This window comes from Chiloscyllium punctatum, chromosome 2 (assembly GCF_047496795.1).
Source record: "Chiloscyllium punctatum isolate Juve2018m chromosome 2, sChiPun1.3, whole genome shotgun sequence".
Classification (NCBI taxonomy): Eukaryota; Metazoa; Chordata; class Chondrichthyes; order Orectolobiformes; family Hemiscylliidae; genus Chiloscyllium; species Chiloscyllium punctatum.
Window position 1 is genome coordinate 126,521,366 of NC_092740.1, and position 26,150 is coordinate 126,547,515.

The window sequence follows — 26,150 nt, forward strand, 5'->3', positions numbered from 1 at the left end:
GGTTCTAAAAAGGTGATATATAAATGCAACTCTTTTGTTGATTCATGTTCCACGCGACCGAAGACTCTAACACCGTTTGGAGGAGAGTGGATGCGGAAGTCTAAGACAGCATCAGAAAAAGAACAGGACTCCATCTACCTATCCACATGGCTGGTATCTAATACCTTTCTTATTTGCTTAGGTCTGTAACAGTCTAACATGCAAACCACACCTATATGGTGAGCTCCATCGGTGAGGTTAGGGGATAAAGTGTGCATCAGTGTCCTTTGCCTCCTCTCAGTGGTAAATGTTTCTAATTCTGTTGGACTGCTTCTCAAACAGTGTCAGGAACACCCCCCCCCAACCCTCTTCTGCAACTGTGTTGTCACATAAGGCGGAGCCCTCCAGCACCCTGTCCTCCCTACCCAATTGGCAGATGAAACACAGACAGAGTGGGTGAGGCAGACAGGGTAGAGACTATGCTTGCAGTACAGAGGGTGGCTCTCCCATTGCTTCCCAGCCTGACCAGGACCTCTTGCACCAAGAGTGCTGGGAAGTATGCGAGTGAGTAAGAAGAAGTGGCGGAGCCCGGGCGAGACCGAGAAGGGGGGCAGTGTGCGAGAGGAGGTGCCGGAGAGCAGGTCCAGCCGGGGCAAATTCGCCGAGTCCTGGAAGAGGCTGAGTTCAAAGCAAGGTTCGGTGAAACGGTCTGGCCTCCCGTCACAGCAGCAGCAGCAGCAGGTGAGCTGGGCGCGTCAGGAACCAGAGAGAGAGAGAGTGAGAGTGTGTGTGTGTAAATTTGCAAAAGTGAGCCCGTCTTTGTTTAACAAGTCATTGCTTGAAGGGGGAGAGAAACATCAGTGTGACACTGGGATGGATGGAGACAGCTTTGATTTTTTGCAGGCACAATGATTCGTGGAAATTCCTGTGCAGGTTCAAAACACACACCTTCCGTGGCCAGTGCGGTTTTAACCGCGTACTTCGACAATGTCTTGGGTTTTCCGTTAGAAGTGCTGCAAAGTGACTAGGAGAGACGGATCTGTACGGTGAAACAGCCTGTTGCCTAGGGACAATGAGTCGCCTCAAAATCCTGTTGCATGCTCTTTGGAAAACAGAATTCTAGACTTTTCCTTCCGATCTGGAGCCAGCCAAGAATCACAACCACTAACCCTATTTTGTTTTAAATCTGAAAAGTTACGGAAAACTCCAAAAATCGAATAAAGCTGCCGAAAAAGTGCAATTTGTAGACTGACATTCAATCTTTCCCCTGTGAACTGAGGGGCATAAGGTAGAGGTTTCTGAAATGTATTTTGTAAAATCGTATATAATTCTTTTATTTTTAAAAAAATGACCTCTATTTACGGAGCACGAGTGGAATTAGTGACTGATGGGGTATGCTGTGTAAACTTTCTTTAATGGTCAGCCATGTACTGTATGTGTCTTGACTCATAGCAGAGGCAGGGGTTCCAGGGTTGACCAGTAGGGCTGGAGTAACGGTGGGTTTTTCAGGACTTCAATCGCAGGACGTGGTGGTCAGGGCAGTTCCCGTTCATATTTCCCAGCTCCCTGTTTCAGTTGGACGGCATTTGTCTCCCTGCGACGACGGGAGACTTCTTGAACTCACACGGCTAACTTCTAGGGAGGGGGTCTATCTTTTTACGCGTCTCGCTGAAAATCTTATCAAACAAATCTGGCATCACGTTGGTTCCAGGCTGGCCAGGGTTTTTGTCAGGATTCCAGTTTCACATTAAATACAGCTCAGTAGCACTGTGAAGTTGAAGTGCGAGACCACTTGTTGTATTAAGGTTTTATCTTGGATCATGGTTGTGATATTTGGGGAAAAGAAAGAAGAAATCTAACTACAGAGAGATTTGTGTTGACCCCTCTGACCTCTCAGGTGGTTGTAAAGGAGGGTCAGGAGACTTCTTGTCTGGCCAACTGTTCTCCCTTGAACCAAACCTTTTTGAAGGCAGGGTCATATGTGCTTAGTTGCTCCTTGCCAGAGCTTGCTGTGAGCAAGTTGATTATCTCACTCCTTTACAGCTGGGGACTCCAGTTCAAAAGTGATTCACTGCTTGGTAGGAGCCAGGTTGTGATGATGTATCTTTTAATTGCAGCGCTGGAAAATGAGCAAAAATTGATCAGTGAATTGAGAACAAGTTGCGCTGTAGAATTCTTAAAGCACGCAAAGAGGCCTTTTGACCCATCCTGTCCATGCAAGCCATCTCTTCTAATCCCAGTTTCCAGCACTTGGCCCATAGCTATAACATTTCAAGTGTTTCACTAAGTACTTTGCAAGTCTCTTGAAGATTCCTGCCTCTGCTACCCTTTTCCAGGTACCCACAACCTTCTTGATGAAACAGATCTCTTCCAAATCTCCTGCTCCTTACTTTAAGATGGTAAAAACAATGACTGCAGACGCTGGAAACCAAATTCTGGATTAGTGGTGCTGGAAGAGCACAGCAGTTCAGGCAGTATACAAGGAGCAGTAAAGTCGATGTTTCAGGCAAAAGCCCTTCATCAGGAATTCCTGATGAAGGGCTTTTGTCCGAAACGTCGATTTTACTGCTCCTCAGATGCTGCCTGAACTGCTGTGCTTTTGCAGCGTCACTAATCCAGATGCTCCTTACTTTAAAACTGCCTTAATAATTCCGTGGCTATTAACTTTTCTACTAAGGGGAAATAATCCACCCTACCTATGCCCCCTCAGAAGTTTGTAACCTCAGTCAGCCCCACCCCCACAAACCCCCAATCCTCAATCCTTCTCTGCTCTAAGGAAAATAATCCCAGCCCAAACTTGTCTCGTCATAACTGGATCAGTGCAGCACAGGCAACAACCTGCTGAATCTCATCTGCACCCTCTTTCGTGCAGCATGCCCTTCTTATGATGTGGTGACCAGACTGCACACAGTGCTCCAGTTATGACCTCAGTAACAAAGTATACAGCTTCATCATAACCTCCCTGTTTTGAATTTAATGCCTTGACTAATATGGGCAAATATCCCAAATGCCTTCTTTCCACCTTTCTTTCTGCTGGTCCTGACTTCATTGGTCCATGGATATGCACATCAAGGTCCTTCTGATCATATTTACCTTCTAGAGTCCGATCATTCAATGTATACTCCCTTACCTCGTTAGTCCTCCCAAAATGCATCACCTCACACTTTTCAGAATTAAATTCCATTTGCCCTGCTCAGCTCATCTGATCAGTCCTTTAATACCATCCTATAGTCTGAGGCTTACTTCCTGACAATTTATCTAATCACCAACTTCTGTGACATCTTCTACATTCATAACCAGATCATTAGTGTATGCATGTCATTTGAAAATAAGTACTGTTAAAACCAACCCGTGGGGAATTCCATGATGTACCTTCCTCAGATAATCATTTGAATTTGGAGTAGCAGTAAGTCATTTGGCTCCTTGAGACATAACTCCACAATCCTGTATATGCCTGATGAACATTGACTTCCTTGTTGGTTAGGGAGAATCTATCTACCTGTGCCTTAAACATGTTACAATGATCCTTGTCTCCCTGCTGTCTTGAAAAGTGGGTTTCAAAGACTCACTCCCTTTGAGCCAAAATAAAAATCCTTCTCATCTCCATTTTAAATGTAAGACCATGTAAGTCTAGGAGTTGGAGAAAGTCTTCTATTACAGAAAAAAATCAGTTTAATTCAATTTTTAAAATGAATAATAAAAGGCAGTTAAATTTAGGTTTTGGAATCGTTCCACTCCGGGTCAGATATTTCCATGCCTTTTTCCACACTTGTGTGTTTTCTGTGGGGGCCTAAGGTATAACCCCAACCCCATGGGCAATGTTAAGCTAATGCATTTAAAAAGAATTTCTAGCTCATTCGATGTACTTCTTAACAAAGTTTGAGAGAAGATTTGTAGCTCGGGTGCTCGTTGTTGTGGTTCTGTTCGCCGAGCTGGGAATTTGTGTTGCACATGTTTCGTCCCCTGTCTAGGTGACATCCTCAGTGCTTGGGAGCCTCCTGTGAAGCGCTTCTGTGATCTTTCCTCCGGCATTTGTAGTGGTTTGAATCTGCCGCTTCTGGTTGTCAATTCCAGCTGTCCGCTGCAGTGGCCGGTATATTGTGTCCAGGTCGATGTGCTTATTGATTGAATCTGTGGATGAATGCCATGCCTCTAGGAATTCCCTGGCTGTTCTCTGTTTGGCTTGTCCTATGATAGTAGTGTTGTCCCAGTTGAACTCATGTTGCTTGTCATCTGCGTGTGTGGCTACTAAGGATAGCTGGTCGTGTCGTTTCGTGGCTAGTTGGTGTTCCATGAACAGGGGACGAAATGTCTACAACACAGATTCCCAGCTCGGCGAACAGAACCACAACAACTTCTTAACAAAGATTTTCAAATAAAAGTAAAGGCAAAAGCAAAAAGCACTAGTTAGGTTTGCCTAAGAGCAAATCAATCAGACATGACTTTCCCAAAATGTTTAGCAACAGCCACAATCTCTATTCCAAACCCACTGTTTCTCAATTTGCAATGTCACATAGAAACAGGAGGAGGCCATTCAGCCCCTCGAGTCTGTCTTGCTGTTCGATGGAATCTTGGTGGAATTGACATCGAACTCCCAAACCCACCTTTGTTCCAATATCTCTTGACAGTTTTTGGATCACACAATTTCTGTTGCTCTGATTTTCAGTTAGCAAACAACCTAGCCATATTTGCAAGAAAGTTCCAAACCTCTGTCATCCTTTGTGCAGTGTTTCCTAATTTTACTCCTGGAAAGTGTTTCTCTGATTTTTAGACTTTTCTCCCAGTCCAAGACTTTTCAACCAATGGAAATAGTTTCTCAGTATCTGCCCATTCCTTTTCCTTTAATATCGTGGAAATGTTCATCAAATCACCCCATAACCTTCAAAATTTAAGGGGCTGAAGCCGTGATTTATGTAATCTGCTCTCACAATGCCATGTTGGAGTCAATCATCCCAGTAAATTTATGCTGCAGTCTTTCCAAGGCTATGATATATTTTTTAAGGTATGGTGCCAGAACTAGTGAGTCCAAAAGCAGCCCAACTGCATCAAAATGTATAGAGACAAACACACTCTACCCCACCCAAGTACTTCTAATATTCTTTTTCTCCTCTCAGATGCCCCACACTTATTTCAGCCTGACACTCTTTAATTCCTTCTATTGCAGTCCGTCGAGGTTAAGCTGTGAATCCTCCTCTTCAGTTTCAAATTGCATTCCTCCATTCTTTGATTCGTGCTGCTCTCTGCTTCATTTTCAGAGACATCCTTATCCTTATTCAACACCACTTCTGGTTCACTCTCCGTAGAGCTTGGTTTGACTTCATTTCCTTTCCTGCTTTCTCTCTACAAAGTACTGCTCAAGGGGATCTATCATGAAGATTCTGCTCTGGAGGTATCTGCCTCCCTCCTTCACAAAGATGGCTTGGCATTTTCCATTCTTTACTGGATTAGTGGTGCTGGAAGAGCACAGCAGTTCAGGCAGCATCCAACGAGCAGTGAAATCGACGTTTCGGGCAAAAGCCCTTCATCAGGAATGAAGGTCTTTTGCCCGAAACGTCGATTTCACTGCTCGTTGGATGCTGCCTGAACTGCTGTGCTCTTCCAGCACCACTAATCCAGTATTTGGTTTTCAGCATCTGCAGTCATTGTTTTTACCATTTTCCATTCTTTGCCATTCTGACTTCCATCCTCAGCACAAACCCCTCCCCTCCTCCACTCAGCCCTTCACCAAAACCCCAGTCTCTGCTTCAGTTTAAGCCTCAGAAATTACTTATGTCAGTTTTTATCCTTTTCCCACACACGTCTCTCAGTCTCTTATCAGCCAGTGTTTAATATGATACTTAAAGGGGGAATGTATATCATGTGCCTGACTTTATTATGGGCTTTGATTTATCTGCATGGCCCTCATACTTTGTGTTGGCTACTAGACTCCATTCTATGCTGCTTCTCTCAGGGAAGACTGAGAAGATTTGATGGGTGAGGAAGACAAGGTGAAGGCAGAATGATCGAGAGACTTGCATTTATACCACATCTTCCATGAAATCCCATTTACACCCATGAACAGCTAGTTGAAGAGTAGTTAAGTTACAATGGAGGAAACGCACCAGCCAATTTGCACATAGCAGCATTCTGTAAACAGCAAAGTGATGATGACTAGATTATCTGTTTTTTTTCCAGTTGGGGGATAAATATTGGCCCAGATCACCAGGGAGATCTTTTCTCTGCTTTTCTTCAAAATAGTGCTATTTGAGCTTTCATGTTCATCTGGCACATAACACCCCTAACAGTGCAGCATTCCTTCCATACAGGTCTCCAGCATTAATGTAGCTTTGGTGTTCAAATTTCCAGACTTAAACCCACAGCGAACTAACTTGGAGGCTAGTGGGATACCCATTGAGCTCACTGCTGACATGGGAGGAGTTTCCAACTCTTTTCCTCACATCTGTCGGATGATGCTGTAGACTTTGGCTCAGATGCTACACTTTAATCCATGTCCTTGATCCTATTTTGTCTTGTATCCTGGCCTATCAATGTTCACTTTATTTCATATGCCAAACTCTGAGGTATACCTGTCCCTCATGACATACCCGCCCTAGCCCCAACCCATGATGTACTCTCTACTCTATGTACTCAAAACCCAACTATGCAGTTGGAAGCACTACCACACAGCATCACGTTTACTGTCACCCCCCCCTCATATCCCTTCTCAACTCATTGGGTTTGATTGTTCTTTGTCATCCCGAATACAGTGACTGGTGGAGCAGGTGGTGGTTTGCTGTTCTTGGCCAAATGCTTTGATTCTGACAATCAACAGCAATTTGAAAAAAAAACCTCTTTTCTTCCCAACTCTCAATCTTCCTCCTTTCTGTATGATTCAGATGGCACCTGCTGCCTGTCGTCAGTGTAATTTTAATTATCATTGAAAAATAAATATGATCCATCAATACACACAAACCAAAACTGTTGTCCAGGGATGATTCTGTCTGTAAATTATAAACTCATCCTAACCATGATTCTGCTACAAAGTAAAATACAAATTGGAAATCTTTTCTCTGTGCCATGAACATTAGTGACTACAATAGAACATACAGGAGCAGAAGAAGGTATTTGAGCCCCTTGGGCCTCAATGGCTACTTTGTACCTTACTTGTGTTTATCCGTAGTGGATTTTTATTTATTAACACCCTTGACTCACAAAAATCTATCTGCTTTTGAATTTTTAACTGATTCCCAGCCTCAACAGCTTTTAGAGGGGTAGAGTATTCCAAGTTCACACTTCCCCATTGCATGTTGATGTACTTCCTGACATCACCCCTGAATCACCATGCTCTCATGACAAGGTTGCATTTTCCTGAAAAGAGAAACAAAATGCTTATGCTTTTGTCCTGAAACGTGCAAAATGAAAAGCCAGAATGCCAAATTTCTAAAACTCACAACAGGAGAAAAGGGTACTGATATTTTTGCAAGTTGGCTGTGATTGATTAACATGTTGTCATAGAGAAAAACAGTGTACACACAGGAAACAACCCCCCACCCCAGTCCCCAGGTAACTTAAAATAGGTGCAAGACTTGAACATATTCCAAAATCGTGCCAAGTTCTAGGTATTAGCCTCTTCTTCTTGACTCGCTCCATCATAGTTTCTCTTCATTCACCCGCTCAACTCCATTATCCATCTTTAGTGCTTCAACTAGACCATTCCTCGATCATCAATACAATAAGGAAATGCAAGTGTAGTGTATGCAACTTCTCCTTATATTTTAATCCATTTAGCTTTGGTTGTGCTCTGGTGTATTTGTAGTAACCTAATTTTATTCAATTAACAATATAAAATTCTTAGCTGGACAATCAGTAGCTCGAAGACCAATTATACTTTTCTCCTTAACACTTCTTCAGAGGCAGAAATTGTAACCCAGCTTCCTTTTTAAAATATTGCCTGCTGTGTAATTGATCTGTAGAGGGTGACGATTATAAGAGAGACTGGGCAGAAAACTAGTTAAGAAGTTACAGGTGTGCCACTCGCTGCTATGTACTTGGAGAGCATGAAGAGTAAAAAGTTGAGATAAACAACTGAGGCAAGAAAGCAATGCTAACCTTTTGTTAACCACAGATTTGGCCTTAGCTGAAGAGTATGTCTAATTTTGACCATCATAGTTTAGGTTCGATGTCAAGGCATAAAGACAGGATACGGAGGCATTTGATGAATGGTACCAGGGATGAAAGACTTGGAACTACTGGAGAAACTGATATTGTTCATTTTGAAAAGAGATTAATGAGTACATTCAAAATCATGATAGATCTTCGTCATATAGTTGAGGAGAAACAGTTTCCAATGGCAAGAGGTTTGGGCACAACTTTTAGTAAAATGGCGATGGAGTAGGGCTACTGAGCCCAGGACGCATCCACTCCTTCTGCTTTTCTTTTTGTTTCTTTTCTCTTTTTTTTCCTCTCTCTTGTTTTTTGTCCCTTTTTGCTTTATTTACCTCTTGTTAAAGAGCTAGGTCACAATGATGGCATTGGCAGTGAATGGGCACAGCGCAGACTCGTGGTGACAGAGTTGGAGAGAATTTGGGTTCCAGTTGGCTTCTGCAAAAATTAGAAGACCCTATTGCTGGCTCACGGCTGCTGCGGTGGAGGTGGGTTTGTGTTCCTGGCAGTGTCTGCAACCCGCGCAGATTCATGTGCCCAGTATGAGACTTGGTGGCATGGGCCAGCTGCAGCATTGATGAGGTGGGCACAAAGCAGGCTCGCGACGGCAGCGGAGTAGAGTTTGGGCCAGGGCAGTACCTTGTGGGATCGATGGCTTCGGTGGAGGCAAGATGGCGCCAAAGAGTGGCGACTTTAAATCCAGCGACTCATGCCTGGTCAATAGGCCCACGTCCCATAATGGAGCATTTAACAAGAAGGGCTGTAAAGTTGAACACTTTTTATTTACTTATTTAATTTTATACCTTTTATATTCTATGTTTTGGTTTTATTTTTCTACATTTTAAGATAGTGCAGGTGAATGGCGATACTATACAATAGTTTTCACTGTATTTTGTAACAACATACACCTGACAATAAATAAATAAAATAAAATCAGAATACTCTGATCTGTGATTATTCGCAAAAGAGCCAAAGGGGAAATGAGGAGAATGTTTGTTTTACACAGGGTCAACCTGCTCTGTAATGTCTGGCTCAATAGGCGATAGAAGCAGATCCAATAGTAATTGTCAAAAAGGAATTGAATAAATATTAAAAGATGGCAAAAAAGATATGCAGGGCTATGCGGAAACAGAAGAATAGAGGGATGGTACTCGTGATGGGTTTGGGGTGATTAATTGGACTAACTAAACAAAATAGACTCCTGTTTACGGTGATTCTAATCAAATATAATCACTGGTGCTATCACATTCAGCAAACATCGAGCTTCACTGTTATTCAATAGGATATTTAGCATCATGTTAGCAGAAAGCTGTTCAGAAGTCTGTTTGAAATTCCTTGCCCCTCATCATGGCTGTTCAAATTTCTAAATAATACTGAGTCTAAAGAGCAATAGCTAGATTGGTATCCTCCTACTCTATTCCTGAACTTACTGCCTCCTCAGTGGTATAGCTGAGAATTCATCAGCAGTCTGCCTGTACCATAACTGATCAACTGAAGAGCTAAAGTGGTCAGTATGACCAGGCTGGTTCTCTTTTCTCTCTTTTGGTTACATCACAGCTGAGGCCTCTTCTGCCCTCATTCAACAGCCACATGTAATGTGCACAGACTTAAAATAGAATGACCAGCACTGAAATAGGCCGTTTGGCACAACTGGCTTTTGCCAGTCTTTATCTTCCACATAAGGCTCCACCATTCTTCACCTCATCCAATCAACATATTCTTGTATTTCTTTCTCCCTCATATATCCATGTAACCTTTTCTATAATTCATCTATACCATTAACTTTGACATTCGCCTTAGGTGGCTGGTTCCAGATTGTCTTCACTCTGGGTAAGACAAAGTTTCTCTTGAAATTCTCCTTGGATGTATTTAGGGACTCTCTTATAATTATGGCCCTGGGTTTTGGTTCCCCCCACCAAGTTGGAATGTCTTCTATGTGTCTTCCTTTTGTGAAACCCTTCATAAATCTAAAGATCTCTAACAGGCCTCTGCATTCTCTTCTTCTACAGAAAATCACCCCTGTTGAAACTTGGCTCTGCTTTTGTCATTTTTGTAAAACCTTTATATTGGATCTTCAGTTAGTGCCTCTATATCCTCTCTATAACATGGAGACAAGAATAATGTAATGTAGTTCAGATATGGTCTTAACTGAATAATAGTCAATAGCATACCCTAATCGATTATTTACTCTATCTAGGCCAAAGTACCTCGTTCTTGATTTTCCCCTACCCCTGATCCCAGTAAGCTTGACAGAACAACAAAAATTATGAATTGAACCTGGAAATTGCTACTGTAGACAACTGAGGACCTGTTTAGCTGCAGTTAAACCATTTGCAATTAAACCATTGACTATCTACCCTCTGTTTATTCTCATTAGTTGGATATATTTCACTGTGGGCTGGTTGCAAGATTCACAGTTCACATAACAGGAATTGCATTGTGCTGTCATCAAATGACAGCCTGTGCCACTTTCTACAGTGTTTTGCCTTGCTACAAGGTTATTAGTTCATCTCCCACTCCAAGACTTGAGAACAAAATTGAAAGCAAGTACTCCAGTACAGAATGGAGGAAATCTGCACTTTCGGGTCTTTTGGAAGGCCCTAAACAGAGCTGCCTTTTGCCACTGTGTGAATGCAAAAGCTCCCATGTTATTGTTTGGAAGAGACAAGGTTTCGTCTTGTATTAAGGTAGACATAGAGAAGATACTTCTACTTGTGGAGGAGACCAAAATCAGAGCCAATGTTTTGTCCCTCAAACAGCATGTCAATAGTAGATTATCTGCTTGTTAACACATTATTCTTTTTTTGACATATTGTGAGCCAATTGCCTGCTGCGTTTCTGACATTACAACAGTACCTTCACTTCTAAAGTGTTTCATTGGCTTCAAAATGCTTTGGAGCCTCCTGTGGGTGTGTACAAGGTGCTATATAAAGGCAAGTCTTTTACTCTATCGTGAGAACATCATTGAGTTCATGCAGTCATTTCCTTTGTTTTGTTTTATAGTTATAATGTAAAGTCTGCAGTAAGCTAGAATGTATAACTGTGCATGAAGCCACATTCTAAAACAGATGTTCAATTACAATTGCAATTACATGATCATAATAAGGACATAGGGTTAGGAAAAAAGGCACAGAAAGAGATTTGCAAGGATACTGCTAGAATTGACTGATATAGAACATAGAAAAATACAGCGCAGTACAGGCCCTTTGGCCCTCGATGTTGCACCGATCCAAGCCCACCTAACCTACACTAGCCCACTATCCTCCATATGCCTATCCAATGCCCGTTTAAATGCCCATAAAGAGGGAGAGTCCACCACTGTTACTGGCAGGGCATTCCATGAGCTCACGACTCGCTGAGTAAAGAATCTACCCCTAACATCTGTCCTATACCTACCACCCCTTAATTTAAAGCTATGCCCTCTCGTAATAGCTGACTCCATACGTGGAAAAAGGTTCTCATGGTCAACCCTATCTAAACCCCTAATCATCTTGTACACCTCTAGCAAGTCACCCCTAAACCTTCTTTTCTCCAATGAAAACAGCCCCAAGTGCCTCAGCCTTTCCTCATACGATCTTCCTACCATACCAGGCAACATCCTGGTAAACCTCCTCTGCACCCGTTCTAGTGCCTCCACATCCTTCCTATAGTATGGCGACCAAAACTGTACACAATATTCCAGATGCGGCCGCACCAGAGTCTTATACAACTGCAACATGACCTCAGGACTCCGGAACTCAATTCTTCTACCAATAAAAGCCAGTACGCCATATGCCTTCTTCACTGCACTATTTACCTGGGTGGCAACTTTCAGAGATCTGTGTACATGGACACCAAGATCCCTCTGCTCATCCACACTACCAAGTATCCGACCATTAGCCCAGTACCCCATCTTCTTGTTACTCTTACCAAAGTGAATCACTTCACACTTACCTACATTGAACTCCATTTGCCACCTTTCTGCCCAGCTCTGCAGCTTATCTATATCCCGCTGTAACCTGCCACATCCTTCCTCACTGTCAACAACTCCACTGACTTTCGTATCATCTGCAAACTTGCTCACCCAACCTTCTAGCCCCTCCTCCAGGTCATTTATAAAAATGACAAACAGCAATGGTCCCAAAACAGATCCTTGCGGAACACCACTAGTAACTGCACTCCAAGATGAACCTTTACCATCAACTACTACCCTCTGTCTTCTTTCAGCCAGCCAATTCCTAATCCAACTTACCCTCAATGCCATACCTCCGTATTTTTTGCAGTAGCCTACCATGGGGAACCTTATCAAACGCCTTACTAAAATCATATACACCACATCTACCGCTTTACCCTCGTCCACCTCCTTAGTCACCTTGTCAAAGAATTCAATAAGGTTTGTGAGGCATGACCTGCCCTTCACAAAACCATGCTGACTATCCTTGATCACATTATTCCTATCCAGATGTTCATAAATCCTATCCCTTACAATTCTCTCTAATACTTTGCCCACAACAGAAGTGAGACTCACTAGCCTATAGTTACTAGGGTTATCCCTACTCCCCTTCTTGAACAAGGGAACCACATTTACTATCCTCCAGTCTTCTGGCACTATTCCTGTAGACAACGAGGACATAAAAATCAAGGCCAATGGCTCTGCAATCTCCTCTCTTGCTTCCCAGAGAATCCTAGGATAAATGCTATCAGGCCCAGGGGACTTATCTATTTTCACCCTTTCCAGAATTTCCAACACCTCTTCCCTACATACCTCAAAGCCATCCATTCTAATTAATTGTGACTCAATATTCACATCGGCAACAATGTCCTGTTCCTGAGTGAATACTGATGAAAAGTATTCATTCAGTGTCTCCCCAATCTCTTCAGCCTCTACACGCAACTTCCCACTACTATCCTTGACTGGACCTATTCCTACCCTAGTCATTCTTTTATTCCTAACATACCAATAGAAAGCCTTTGGGTTTTCCCTAATCCTACCAACCAAGGACTTTTCATGTCCCCTCCTTGCTGCTCTTAGCTCTCTCTTTAGATCCTTCCTGGCTACCTTATAACTCTCAATCGCCCCAATTGAACCTTCACGCCTCACCTTTACATAGGCCGCCCTCTTCCCTTTAACAAGGGATTCCAATTCCTTATTAAACCACAGCTCCCTCACACGCCCCTTTCCTCCCTGCCTAACAGGTACAAATATACAGATATATTTCATAGTAAATGTTGAACAAGCTATGAATCATTTCTCTAGCAAGGGTGAAAATGCAGAGGACATGGAGGCAGCCTGACAACATGGACCTGTTAGGCCAAGTAGCCTGTTTCTGTGCTGTATATTTTATGCTCATCTAAAATAGAAATTTAATAAGAGCATTTCATTGAAGTCTTGTGATTTGATTTAAATGTTACGATTGCATAGCACAGATTTCCTTTTGATGTTGCCAGTCCATGTAGGCATCATTCATGACATCATTACCTTAACCCATGGAGGGAATCTATTTAGATGTCACTGAACAATATTGAGATAGATTCCTGAAAGATGATCCTGCTTAGAAAGGATTCCTGAGGCAGACAGAGCTACTAATACTTTCCTCTTGAAGATAGTTGTTTTTAAGAATCAATTAGGGAGTTATTCAATTAATCCCACTTGCCCTACTCTTGACCTATAGCCATGCAGCTTTCCCATTGCAGTATTTACCTAATTCCTTTTTGAAAATTCCTATTGAGCCTGCTTCCTTCATCCTTTTGGGCAAAGTGTTCCAAATCAGCATAACTCCTTGTGGGGAAAAAAAGAACTCCTGTGTTACTTTTATATTGCATCTGTGTCTATTGGTTATGGGCCGTCCTGCTGGTGGAAGTAATTTCTTCTTTAATTTACTCCATCAAAACTGTTCATACATTTGAACATTTGTTAAATTTTCCCTTAACATTCTCTGCTCAAAGGAAACCATTGGACTACCAACGATTTCTATCCATGTGCAAAGACTAAGTGAATTTCACTGCATTTGGCATCATGCATGCAAACAGTTAACCCTCATGAAGAAAGCAACCCCTTATTAATGAATAAATCAAAAGCAATACAGGCTGCTCCATATGTCTCTATGGGGAGTCTTCACAGCACAGTTACCACAACCGGTATACCTTAGTGTGCAGAAGGAGAGTGCTTTATTTAACTCAGAATCCTAGTTGAAGGGACAAGAAACAGGTGCTACACAAGAACAACTTGCTTTTATATAACACCATTAATGTAATAGAAATCTCCAAGTGGCTTTTCGGCAAAACCTGATCTGGACCAATTTGGAAGATATTAGGACAGTTGGACGAAATCTTAGTCAGAGAGCTAGGTTTTAAGGAGTGTCTCAAATGCAAATAATTTCAAGGACAGAATTCCAGAATTGACAATTCAGACAGGTGAATACATGGTTATCAATGGTGGTGTAAATAAATTGGTGAGGGTGGGGGGGAGCTAGGGTTTGCGGATTCATAAGTGACCAAACCTGAAGGACAGGAGAGATTTGAAGAGTTGTAGGGCTGATTAGAGTTCGAACACTGAGGAGGGACAATGCCAGGAATAAGAACTTTAGAGTTAACTTTTACCTGACTTGAAGTAATTAGCGAACAGAAGATTGTCCACATATCCAATTGATGAGCACTCAGCAAGGTTCCATGTATGGACCCCAACCGTGAAGATACTTTCATCCTCTCGCCAGATTCATTCGTTGGAGTGATGATGATGATTCTGTCCATGGCTTGTCCAATGTGTGCTTTAATTGTCAGTCAGGGCCTGTGTCTCAATCAGCCTCCACGTCTTCAGCAACAAAGTGACTGAACTGGACGTATCACGTTCAATGTTAGAAATTACCAAATACTATAACCTCCTTTTAATCAGTGGTGGTACTCTTTTCTCTGAATCAGATGTTTAGGATCTGGAGTGGGCTGCCTCAGTGTATGGCTGGAGGCAGATTGAGACACGACTTTTGAGAAAAAGGAATGGTTCATTATTTAAAAATAATTGAAAGGTTATGGTGAAAGAGTAGGAGTGTGTCCTTACAGAGGACCAACACAAGCAGTGCAGTAACCATTCTATGATTGTTACCGAGCCTCCTGTCACTAGAAACATTTTCTCCTTGTAAACCATTTCAAAACTCTTTCTAATTTCTGATCTGATATTAATGAAATACAATATCCTGGCTAACTAGTCTGTACACATTTCAAAATAACCTCTTCCTTTTGCATTCAGTAGCTTGCTTTAGAGAATGTGATTTCATATTCCATATGATTTCAATATGATTATATATTCAGCTATTATTTTACTACACTGGTAATACACACTTTGCTATTCATTACTGCCGTATCAGCATTAAGTTCCTTGGGTAAATGCACTACACGTGCAAAATATTCTAGATCACAGAGGACTGAAATAAAGACAGAAAATGTTGGAAATTCTCAACAGGTCTGGCTGCATCTGTGGATAGAGAAACAGAACTCCCAGATCAGTGATCTTTCAGGTTCTGCTCTCATCCATTCAGTTCCCAATTGACTTAAGTTGCTGTTGTAGCTAATATGAAGTAATTGACTTTGAATTAGTGAAGCACTGTTAAAGCATGTAATTAATTGTCATCTTTTTCCCCCTACCACTGCCAGTATGGTCTGTTGAAAACGATACATAAGAAGGGGATAAGATTAAACTGGATCCAACTGCTGACTTGGACACACCTGAATTTAACCGTTCCTACTGACACCACTGCCCTCAGTTGTTCAGACACTGCGCAAACTCTGCTTTATCTCTTTCCCTCTTTGATACTTTCCTTAAATCAACTCTGTAACTAATAGTCCACTTGTCCTAATGCGTTCTTTTGTGGTTTTGTATCAAATTGTATTTGCGATGATCCTGTGAAGAATCTTATTAATATTTTGCTAAGTTAAATATAAGTAGTACCTTTAAATACAGGTTGGCGTTTACTACATGCTGATAAAAGTCACATTTGTTTAAAATATGGATATGACCTGATTAGATGAGTAGATGAGGATAAACTGTTCCTGTTAGCAGAAGGATTGAGAGGAAATTTGGTAGAGATTACCAAAAGCACAAGGGGTATTGACGAGTAGATGAGGATTAACTGTTCCTGTTAGCAGAAGGGTGGAGAACTAAAGATTCCAATTAAGGTGATCAGCAAAACATCACGTGAGGAAAATCTTCCTTTTTGTTTTACACAGCATATGTTTAGGATCTGGAACGGGCTGCCTCAGTGGCTGTATATGGCTGTAAGTCTTGACCTTGTGCAGCAGCCACCAAAGGAGATGCCTGATGTTAGCTTTGAATAGCAGTCACAAAAGTTGTCCACTCGCTGTGTTGTGAGAATATAATAAAGGAGACTATTTCTAAGTCTGCAGAAAGTAGAATTACCAGGGGACATACTTCATAAACAGGACAAAATATCATTCACGATGTGACTCACCTCCTGACTCCTCAAAGCTTGTCCACCACTTACAAGGTACAAGCCAGGAGTTTGATGGAGTACTATCCACTTGTCTCGATGAGCGCAGCTCCAACAACACTCAAGCTTGACACCATCCAGGACAAAGCAGCCTGTTTAATTCACACCCTATTCACTTGCTTCAGCACTCAGTTCCTCCATCACTGATGCACAGTGACAGCACTGTGCACTGTTTACAAGGGGCACTGCAGAAAATCAGGAAGGTGTCTTGGACAGTACCTTCCAAACTTGCAATCTTTTACATCGTCAAGAAAAAATACCGAAGATTGCACTCCAAGCGGCAAGTCTTCTGTACTTAGAATTATACTGCTGTCACAATCCTGGGATTCCCGTTCTCTAAAGCATTGTGGGTTACCTATATCATATGGACTGCCACAGTTCAAGAAGCTAGCTCACCATTACCTCATCAAAGGTAGAGTAATGGCATTGGCAATAATAACCACATCCCAACAATGGATTCAGTAACCTGATCTTGATACTAAAAATTGCCTCGCCATTCTTTCTCATCTCCCATGCTCCAGTTTCCTCCCACAGTCCAAAGATGTGCAGATTAGGTGAATTGGCCATGCTAAATTGTGCTTAATGTTCAGGGGTGTGTAGGTTAGGTGCGTTAGTCAGGGAAATGTAGAGTAATAGGGTAGGGGAACGGGTCTGGGTGGGATACAGTTCGGAAGGTCGATGTGGACTTTGTTGGGCCAAATAGAGTCATAGAGATGTACAGCACGGAAACAGACCCTTCGGTCCAACCGATCCATGCTGATCAGATATCCCAACCCAATCTCGTCCCATCTGCCAGCAACTGGCCCATATCCCTCCAAACCCTTCCTATTCATATACCCTTCTACATGCCTTTTAAATGTTGCAATTGTACCAGCCTCCACCACTTCCTCTGGCAGCTCATTCCATACATGTACCACCCTCTGCGTGGAAAAGTTGCCCCTTAGGTCTCTTTTATATCTTTCCCCTCTCACCCTAAACCTATGCCCTCTTGTTCTGGACTCCCCCACACCAGGGAAAAGACTTTGTCTATTTATCCTATCCAAGCCCCTCATAATTTTGTAAACCTCTACAAGGTCACCCCTCAGCCTCGACGCTCCAGGGAAAACAGTCCCAGCCTGTTCAGCCTGTTCAGCCTCTCCCTTTAGCTCAAATCCTCCAACCCTGGCAACATCCTTGTAAATCTTTTCTGAACCCTTTCAAGTTTCATAACATCTTTCCGATAGGAAGGAGACCAGAATTGCATGCAATATTCCAACAGTGGTCTAACGAATGTCTCGTACAGCCACAACATGACGTCCCAACCCCTGTACTCAATACTCTGACCGATACAGGATAACATACCAAACGCCTCCTTCATTATCCTACCTACCTGCGACTCTACTTTCAAGGAGCTATGAATGTGCACTCCAAGGTCTCTTTATTCAGCAACACTCCCTAGGACCTTTATCATTAAGTGTATAAGTCCTGCTAAGATTAAATTGCCTGTTTCCACACTGTAGGGATTCTATGATCCTATGACGGACCCTCTTTCACAACCTCTCTCCTTACCTGAGGCGTGGTGACCCTCAGGCTGAACCACTACAAGTCATTTCTCTCTAATGAGAGAGCAGGGCTATTGTCTGGTAGGATTATAGTGACTTTATGTTTTACCTATGATGTGAATTGCAGTATCTTGACTAGGAGTTTATCTGAATACATCTTTTGGGCCCTCCCATTGAATGTAGGCATGTATTTTCGATACTGCTGAGATTTTGTTTTAGAAGTCAGGATATATCTGTCTCATTCATGTAACAAGTTTTCAGATTGCAAGTACACAAAATATAGAGGATGATTTTATGGTTTCTTTTGTTGAAGCTCCTTTTGTTCATCTGAACACCAAAGAAAATTACTGTGGATGCTGGAAATCTGAGATTAAAAATGTTATGTTGGAAATGTTCAGTAAGATGGGCAGCATCTGTGGAGAGCAATATTTCGAGCCAAGATAACTTCCATCATATTATTTGTTAAAATGAAGTATATTTATTAATAGATTGTTAACCTGCAGGGTTCAACAGTGTTTTATTTTAAAAGCCTGGAATATCAGTGCTGATTCATGGCACTGCAGGAGAGAATGTGGTGATGCTGATTTAAGATACTTCAGCATTATACATGTGTTGAGATTAATGACATTTGTTATTGTTAATAAATCTCGTCTGACAAGCTGTATGAAACAGATCAACGAGGTAAAAACAATGATGAAGGGCTTTTTCCTGAAACGTCGATTTCGAAGCTCCTTGGATGCTGCCTGAACTGCTGTGCTCTTCCAGCACCACTAATCCAGAAACAGATCAAGTTCAATTGTGGATTGATGGGTGCTACTAATTTGCAGGGCAGATTCTGACAAGATGCCCCCTTTAACTAACGTACTTAAATCCATCCGGATATATTTGCATAATCCTGGTATTGAAAGGGAAATCAATCTTGCCCATTGTACCTTGTTTACTATGGGAATGTATGGTTGTCAAGAATTTTAATCTGACTTTAAGAATAGTTTGCCTTCAGCGGAATAGTCAACAGAAAATTATTTTGCTGGGTACTAGCTTCAACATTCAAAACTTATCTATGCCCTCCTGTTCTCTAAATGCCATTTTGAGAACCACGCTACTGCTTAAGTGCATAAAATATGCAGCAAACAATGACCATTTGTCCCATCAAGCTTTTCCCTTCCATGACCACATGCAGTTTTTCCAATTATAAATTCTGCTCAGCTGTTTAACATCACAGCTTTTTGTTTCAAATGCAATCAGTGAGAATGGCACAGTGCAGGTGTTGTGGTGGCAGACTTTTCAAGGATAGACCCAGAGAAGATATTTCCACATTTTGGGGAGACCACAGCTAGAGGTCATCAATGTCAAGCAGTCACCGATAAATCCAATAAGGAATTCAGGAGAAACATTTCTTAAGACGTCGTTATCCAGAAGGTTGTGTGAATGTGGAGCTTGAAATGAATAGAATGGATAATATAAAAGATAGCTCAATAAATGACACAACTGGGACTTGGTACAAGTTAGGATACAGGCAGCACAGTTCATGGAGAGCCTTTATCTGTGAGTTCAGTTATTTCCTTAGGGAATTTTAAAGGTTATTGAAGAGTGATTAAATTGACTGAATTTCTTAAAGAAAGTAAGTGAACCAAGCGAAAAAGATGATCCATGATATTTATGTGCCTTCAAATCTTGGCATATTGCTCCTTCTTCATTGTAATGCTCTTTAATAGCATTGTGTAGAGCAGCAAAGTATTACCTCTTCCAGAGATGTTTTTACAAACTGCTGTCATTTATTTGGTTTGTATTGCATTATCTTTCTCAATACCAAGGCAATATCTGTCAGAGAAGTTAAACATGGCAGTGGATTGAAGGACAAGGCTTATAATGCTGTTAAAACAAACAGTAAGATAGAGGATTAGTCTTACCAGACCATAGGGCTACTCTCTCAGCAGTGAGAGATAACTGGTGGTAGTTTAATGTGCGGATTATCATGCCTCAAGTGATTGGACAGTTTGGGAGGGAGGTAAAAACAATGATTGCAGATGCTGGAAACCAGAGTCTAATTTAGAGTGGTGCTGGAAAAGCACAGCAGTTCAGGCAGCATCCGAGGAGCAGTAAAATCGACTTTTTGGGCAAAAGCCCTTCATCGGGAATACAGGCAGAGAGCCTGAAGGGTGGAGATAAGTGAGAGGAGGGAGAGTCATAGAGACATAAAGATGTATAGCACAAAAACAGACCTTTCGGTCTCATCCATGCCAACCTAGTCCCACCTGCCAGCATCCGGTCCATATCCCTCCAAACCCTTTCTATTCATATACCCATCCAGATGTCTTTCAAATGTTGCAATTGTACCAGCCTCCACCACTTCCTTCATGATAACCTCAGCATGGGCAGGAATCGAACTCTTGCTGTTGGCATCACTCATTATCAGCTGTCTAGCCAAATGGCAACCGTATTGATGTGGTATATGTAGATTTCTAGAAGGCATTTTGATACAGTACGACACAACACTCTTGTACTTATCTAAATATATTTTGAATGTTGTAACTATACCCACATTCACCCATTCCTTTGGAACTTCATTCTACACATGAATCACTCTGTGTTAAATAAAAAAGTTACCTCTCGTGTCTTTTTTAAACCTTTGTCCTTAAAAGTATGCTCCCCTAGTCTTAATATCCCCCACTCTAGGAAACAGACACCTGGTATTCACCTTACCTGTACCTTTCATGATTTTATAAGGTCACCCCTCAACTTCCTACACTCCAGTTTAAAAAAAAGTTCCAGCCTTTCCAGCCTCACCTTATAAGTCAAAGCCTCCATACCAGGCAACATCCTGGTAAATCTCTTCTGAAACCTCTCCAGCTTAATAATGTCCTTCCTATAACAGAACAGTGAATGTTGAGACCAGCTCCACAGCAATGGGTTTAAGGTAAAAGGGAGTAGTTTCAAAGAAATGTGAGAGGCAAGATTTTTACACAGAGGGTGATAAATGCCTGGAATTCCAGAGGAGGTAGTTGAAGCAGATACAAGAGAAATTTTAAGAGGCATCTTGACAGATTCATGAATAGTTATGGAATAGAGGGGTCTGGACTGCCTAGAGGCAAAGGGTCTTTGGTTTAGAAAGTGTCATGTGTCAGCATAAGCTTGAAGGACCTGTTCCTGTACTTAATTGTTCTTTGTTCCATTCAAATGCTGCAAGCCAGGAACTTAGTTTCATACTTCTGCTCTTCCCCAAATGACAACTAGCCCAGAAAGGCAAATTAGCTCGTGGATTCACTAACAGGGACCTGGAGGTGGTGGTGGAATGAAGAGAAGTGCTTTCTCTTACGAGGACAGCCACACCAGCAGATCCGATCAGCCTGGGTGGAGACAGCAGCCTACTCCACTGCAAGGAGAAGATGATCCCATGATCTCAACCACTAATGACTTCATCAAAGCATACAGATGGGCTCTGGAGCATTGAGCAGATCTGACAGAGGCAGTCAATAGCTGGCTTGATGGGTTTTCAGTGCCATGCTGCCTCTGGCATGCAAGCAGGCTGGTTATCCCCATTGAGATCCAGGGCCAGCACGCTCTGTGGATGTATGCACAGACCTATACTCCATTACTTTAGCTATGGGCGCTCAGCATTGTGGCAAGGCAGGATAATGAGGGAGGTAAAATTCCTACTTGGATGCTGCCTGAACTGCTGTGCTCTTCCAGCACCACTAATCCAGGATAATGAGGGACCATAACTTCACTCCTGGTGCCCCCTCCTCTAAATCGTGCCAAACGAACCTAGAGAGAGGGGATGCCACCCACAGTAACTTATAAACGACCTTTCAATAGACATTAGCATTGCCCAGCCCCTCCACCTCCCTGCCCCCAAGCCCCCCACTTTGTCTGTAATGCTGAACCCTGCAGATATCCAAGTGAGGAGGGTGAGCCTGCATCTGCACCGGATTTTCTCAGCAGGCCAAGGCCCTCTGGGTTTACTTGGCCCACAAATTACCAGCGCAGTCTTCCCAACTAACAGGGCCAACTCTAGGAAAACCAAAAGAACGGTGGATGCTGGCAATTAGAAACAAGAAGAGAAATTGCTGGAAAAGCTCAGCCGGTCTAGCAGCATCTGTGGAGAGAAATCAGAGTTGATGTTTCAACTAGTTGAGAAATTTGTCTGAAGCCAAGGCGCATCTCTCTGGTGAATGTTGGTCCTGTCCCATTAAAGAATCCCATTCATGTCATCTAGATCATTGAGTATCAATAAGCCATTATTGCTTGTAGACATCACAGCTTAGTCCAAAGCTGTTGATCTGTACAATCAACATGCATACTTTGCTATCCCTGTCACTGCTGTAATCAATACTGACTGATAAGGTAATTCAGTATAGGCCGGGGATCGAAGTAGTTGGCTTTGTGGCTTGTGTGTGAGCCCTATCCATTGGCAGGTGGGACTAGATTGGGTTGGGATATCTAGTCGGCTTGGACAGGTTGGACCGAAGGGTCTGTTTCCATGCTGTACATCTCTATGACTCTGTGACTCTACTGTGACCCTTCTTCAGAACTTCGCAGCCAACAGGGCCAATTCTATCATAACGCACTTCAGTGTGGTGCAAGGGAAAAGAAGGAGGAAGCCATTGAGGGCTCAATGGTGATACTTCATCGTCACTGATCTTAGACATTTGTAAATGTATGCTCACTTTCTGTCTTATAGTATCTGCTGAAGTCACTTGATGTCAGCTAAAGCCATGACTATTGAACATATCATAGAATCCCTACAGTGTGGAAGCAGGCCATTTGGCCCATCGTGTCCACACCAACCCTCCAAAGAGCATGTCTCCTACCCACCCTCCTACCTATCCCTGTAACCCTGCATTTCCCTGTGGCCAATCCACCTAACCTGCGCTTCATTGGACTGTGGAGGAAACTGGAGTAGCCTCTTCAGACATTTCAAGGATGATTGATGTTTTCAAAGTCAAGCATTGCTTCTCTCTCTCTCTCTCTCTCTCTCTCTCTCTCTCTCTCTCTCTCTCTCTCTCTCTCTCTCCCTCCCTCTCTCCCCCTAGCAACTGACTGGTTAACTGGAGGTAGCCTCCAATGACGCAGACAGAATCTCAGAATTGTTGTAGCGGAGAAGGAGGCTATTTGGTACATTGTGCCTTCACCAGACTCCTGCACTTTCCCCATATTCCTGCACATTATTTCTAGCCAAATAATTATCTATTGACCTTTTGAATGTCTCTGTTTTAGATTACTTACAGTGTGGAAACAGGCCTTTCGGCCCAACAAGTCCACACCGCCCCGCCGAAGTGCAGCCCACCCAGACCCCTACATTTACCCCTGCACCTAACACTACAGGCAATTTAGCATGGCCAATTAACCTGACCTGCACATTTTTGGACTGTGGGAGGAAACCGGAGCACCCGGAGGAAACCCACACAGACACAGGGAGGATGTGCAAACTCCACACAGTCAGTCGCCTGAGGCGGGAATTGAACCTGGGTCTCTGGCGCTGTGAGGCAGCATGTGGGTGGCACTACATGTGGGTGGCACGGTGGCACAGTGGTTAGCACTGCTGCCTCACAGCGCCTGAGACCCGGGTTCAATTCCCGCCTCAGGCGACTGACTGTGTGGAGTTTGCACATTCTCCCCGTGTCTGTGTGGGTTTCCTCCGGGTGCTCTGGTTTCCTCCCACAGTCCAAAGATGTGCAGGTCAGGTGAATTGGCCATGCTAAGTTGCCCGTAGTGTTAGGTAAGGGGTAAATGTAGGGGTATGGGTGGGTTGCGCTTCAGCGGGGCAGTGTGGACTTCTTGGGCCGAAGGGCCTGTTTCCACACTGTAAGTAATCTAATCTCCATATCCAGGTGGTACAATCCAGAAACAAACTACACAGTTTGTGAAAAAGTTTATTTTCTCACATCACTCTTGATTCTTTTGCATGTTGCTTTCAATTCATGCCCTCTCACTCGATTTTCTTTAGAGCAGGAACAGTTTCTGCTCAATCCTCCATTCAGCCTGCTCAAGGTTTTGAAACCTTCAATCAAATCTCCCCTCAGCTGATTCTGTCTGAACAGAACAGTCCTAAATTTTTAATCTCTCATCACACCTGAAGTTTCTCATCCCTCAAATCATTCTTGTAAATTCTGTACTCTCTCCAATGCATTCACATCTTTCCTATTATTTGACACCCACAACTGTACACAATACTCCAGCTTGAGTCTAAGAAGTATCTTGTAAGAGTTTAACATTATCTCCTATCTCTTGCACTCTGTGCCCCTATTCATAAAGCCAAGAGCACTATATGTTTTATTAAATACTCTGTCCACTTGTCCTGTCACATTCCATGATCTGTGTACATATACACTCAAATCCCTCTGCTCCTGCATCCCCTGTTGTACCACCTGTTTTATATTGTCTTTAAGTGTTCTTCTGTCCAAAGTGCACAACCATGCATTTCTTTGTATTGAACTTTATCTGCCCTTTTAGCCACTTATTAATGTCTTTTTGGAATTCCACACTGACTTTCTCACAGATTACAATTCTTCCATGTTTTGTGTCATCTGCAAACTTTTCAATTATCCCCTGTACACCAAGATCCAGATCATTCATTTACATCTGGAAAAGCAAGGGTCCCAATTCCAACCCCTGGGGAACTCCACTGTAAACCCTCTTCCAGTTGTGAAAACATCCATTGACCATTTCTCTCTGCTTCCTATCGGTCATCCAATTTTGTATCCATATTGCTACTGTCCCTCTTATACTACGACTTATAACTTTCTTCACAGGTCTGTTGTATGGTGCTGTGCCAAACACTTCTGAGAATCTATGTGTACCATATCAATAGCATTATCCCCTTTTGAGCCTGGAGTTAAACTCATTTTCTTCTTTAAAATTTGTGCTGACTCTTTATAATCAACTCACCTTTTTCCAAGTGATTAATAATTCGATCCCAATTAATTATTTCTAGAAGTTACTTCACCATCAAGTTTAAACTGACCAGTCTATAATTGCCGGGAATGTCCATATAACCTTTCTTGAACAAGGCTGTAATGTTTACGATCTTCTAGTTTTCTGGCACCTCTCCTGAGTCCAGGGAAGACCGAAAGATTACAGCCAGTGTCCCCACAATTTCTTCACCCTCAATCTTCAAAATCCTCAGATGCATCTCATCCGGTCCCAGTGTCTTGTCAATGTTAAGCGACAACAATCCATCCCAAACGTCTTGCTTATTAATCTTCAACCCTTCCTGTGGCAGAGTTTCCCCCTTTTTAACCATGGCCTGGGGAACTGCATCCTCATTTGTAAAGGCACATGCAAAGTATCCATTTAGCATTCTGCTTCACTGTGTAAATCACCTTTTGCATCTTTGATCAGTCCTACAAGACCCGTTAAGACCCTTGTGTAATAATTGTAAAGAGGTCAACCAGGTTGACCTGATAGAATACGGGTTCCCTGATTGGAACTGTTAATCTGATCCAATTCAGGAGCCCTGGCTGACAGATATAAACAGGAGTGTCTGCCCATTTGCCACCGGGCGGTGGGGATCCCCAGTGGAGGGCTCTCTATGCGGGAGTTCTCCCCCTTTCTCTCGGGGATCTGGGGTGGAGGGTGCTGCATGCGGTAGTCCCCTGCAACCCCAGATTGCGGTGGTTCACGGACTCCCAGCCCAACTGCTTGTTCTGTGGTGCTGTGGAGTTCGTGGACCATGTATATATTGGGTGTGGGTGCTTGCACTCCCTTTCTGATTTTCTTAAAAACCTTCTTCTCTGTTTTTGGTTGCACTTCAGTCCCACGCTCCTGATCTTCGAGCACCCGGTATGGAGTGGGGAGGGCAGGTCTGAAGACCTCCTCGTGGGTCTGCTCTTGGGCCTGGCCAAACTGGCCATAAACAGGTCCAGGCAGCGGGCTATGGAGGGGGTTGTTAGGGCTGACTGCCTGCCCCTCTTCTGCGGTTATGTCTCTGGAGAAGGAGCACGCGGTGTCCACCAACACCCTTGAGCTGTTCAGGGAGAGGTGGGCACCTCAGGGAGTGGAGTGCATT

The 26,150-nt window shown here is 42.9% G+C and overlaps 1 protein-coding gene across 2 annotated transcripts in view; it reads left to right on the forward strand.

Annotated features, from left to right (window-relative positions):
* The first annotated feature begins 408 nt into the window (after window positions 1–408).
* trpm3 (transient receptor potential cation channel, subfamily M, member 3) overlaps window positions 409–26,150 on the forward strand; it is a 561,085-nt gene continuing 535,343 nt past the window's right edge. For both annotated transcript variants that reach the window (XM_072588222.1, XM_072588229.1), the window contains exon 1: window positions 409–720. In XM_072588222.1, coding sequence (XP_072444323.1) covers window positions 538–720 — 183 coding nt within the window. In that variant the 5' untranslated portion in view covers window positions 409–537. The remainder of the gene's footprint in view (window positions 721–26,150) is intronic.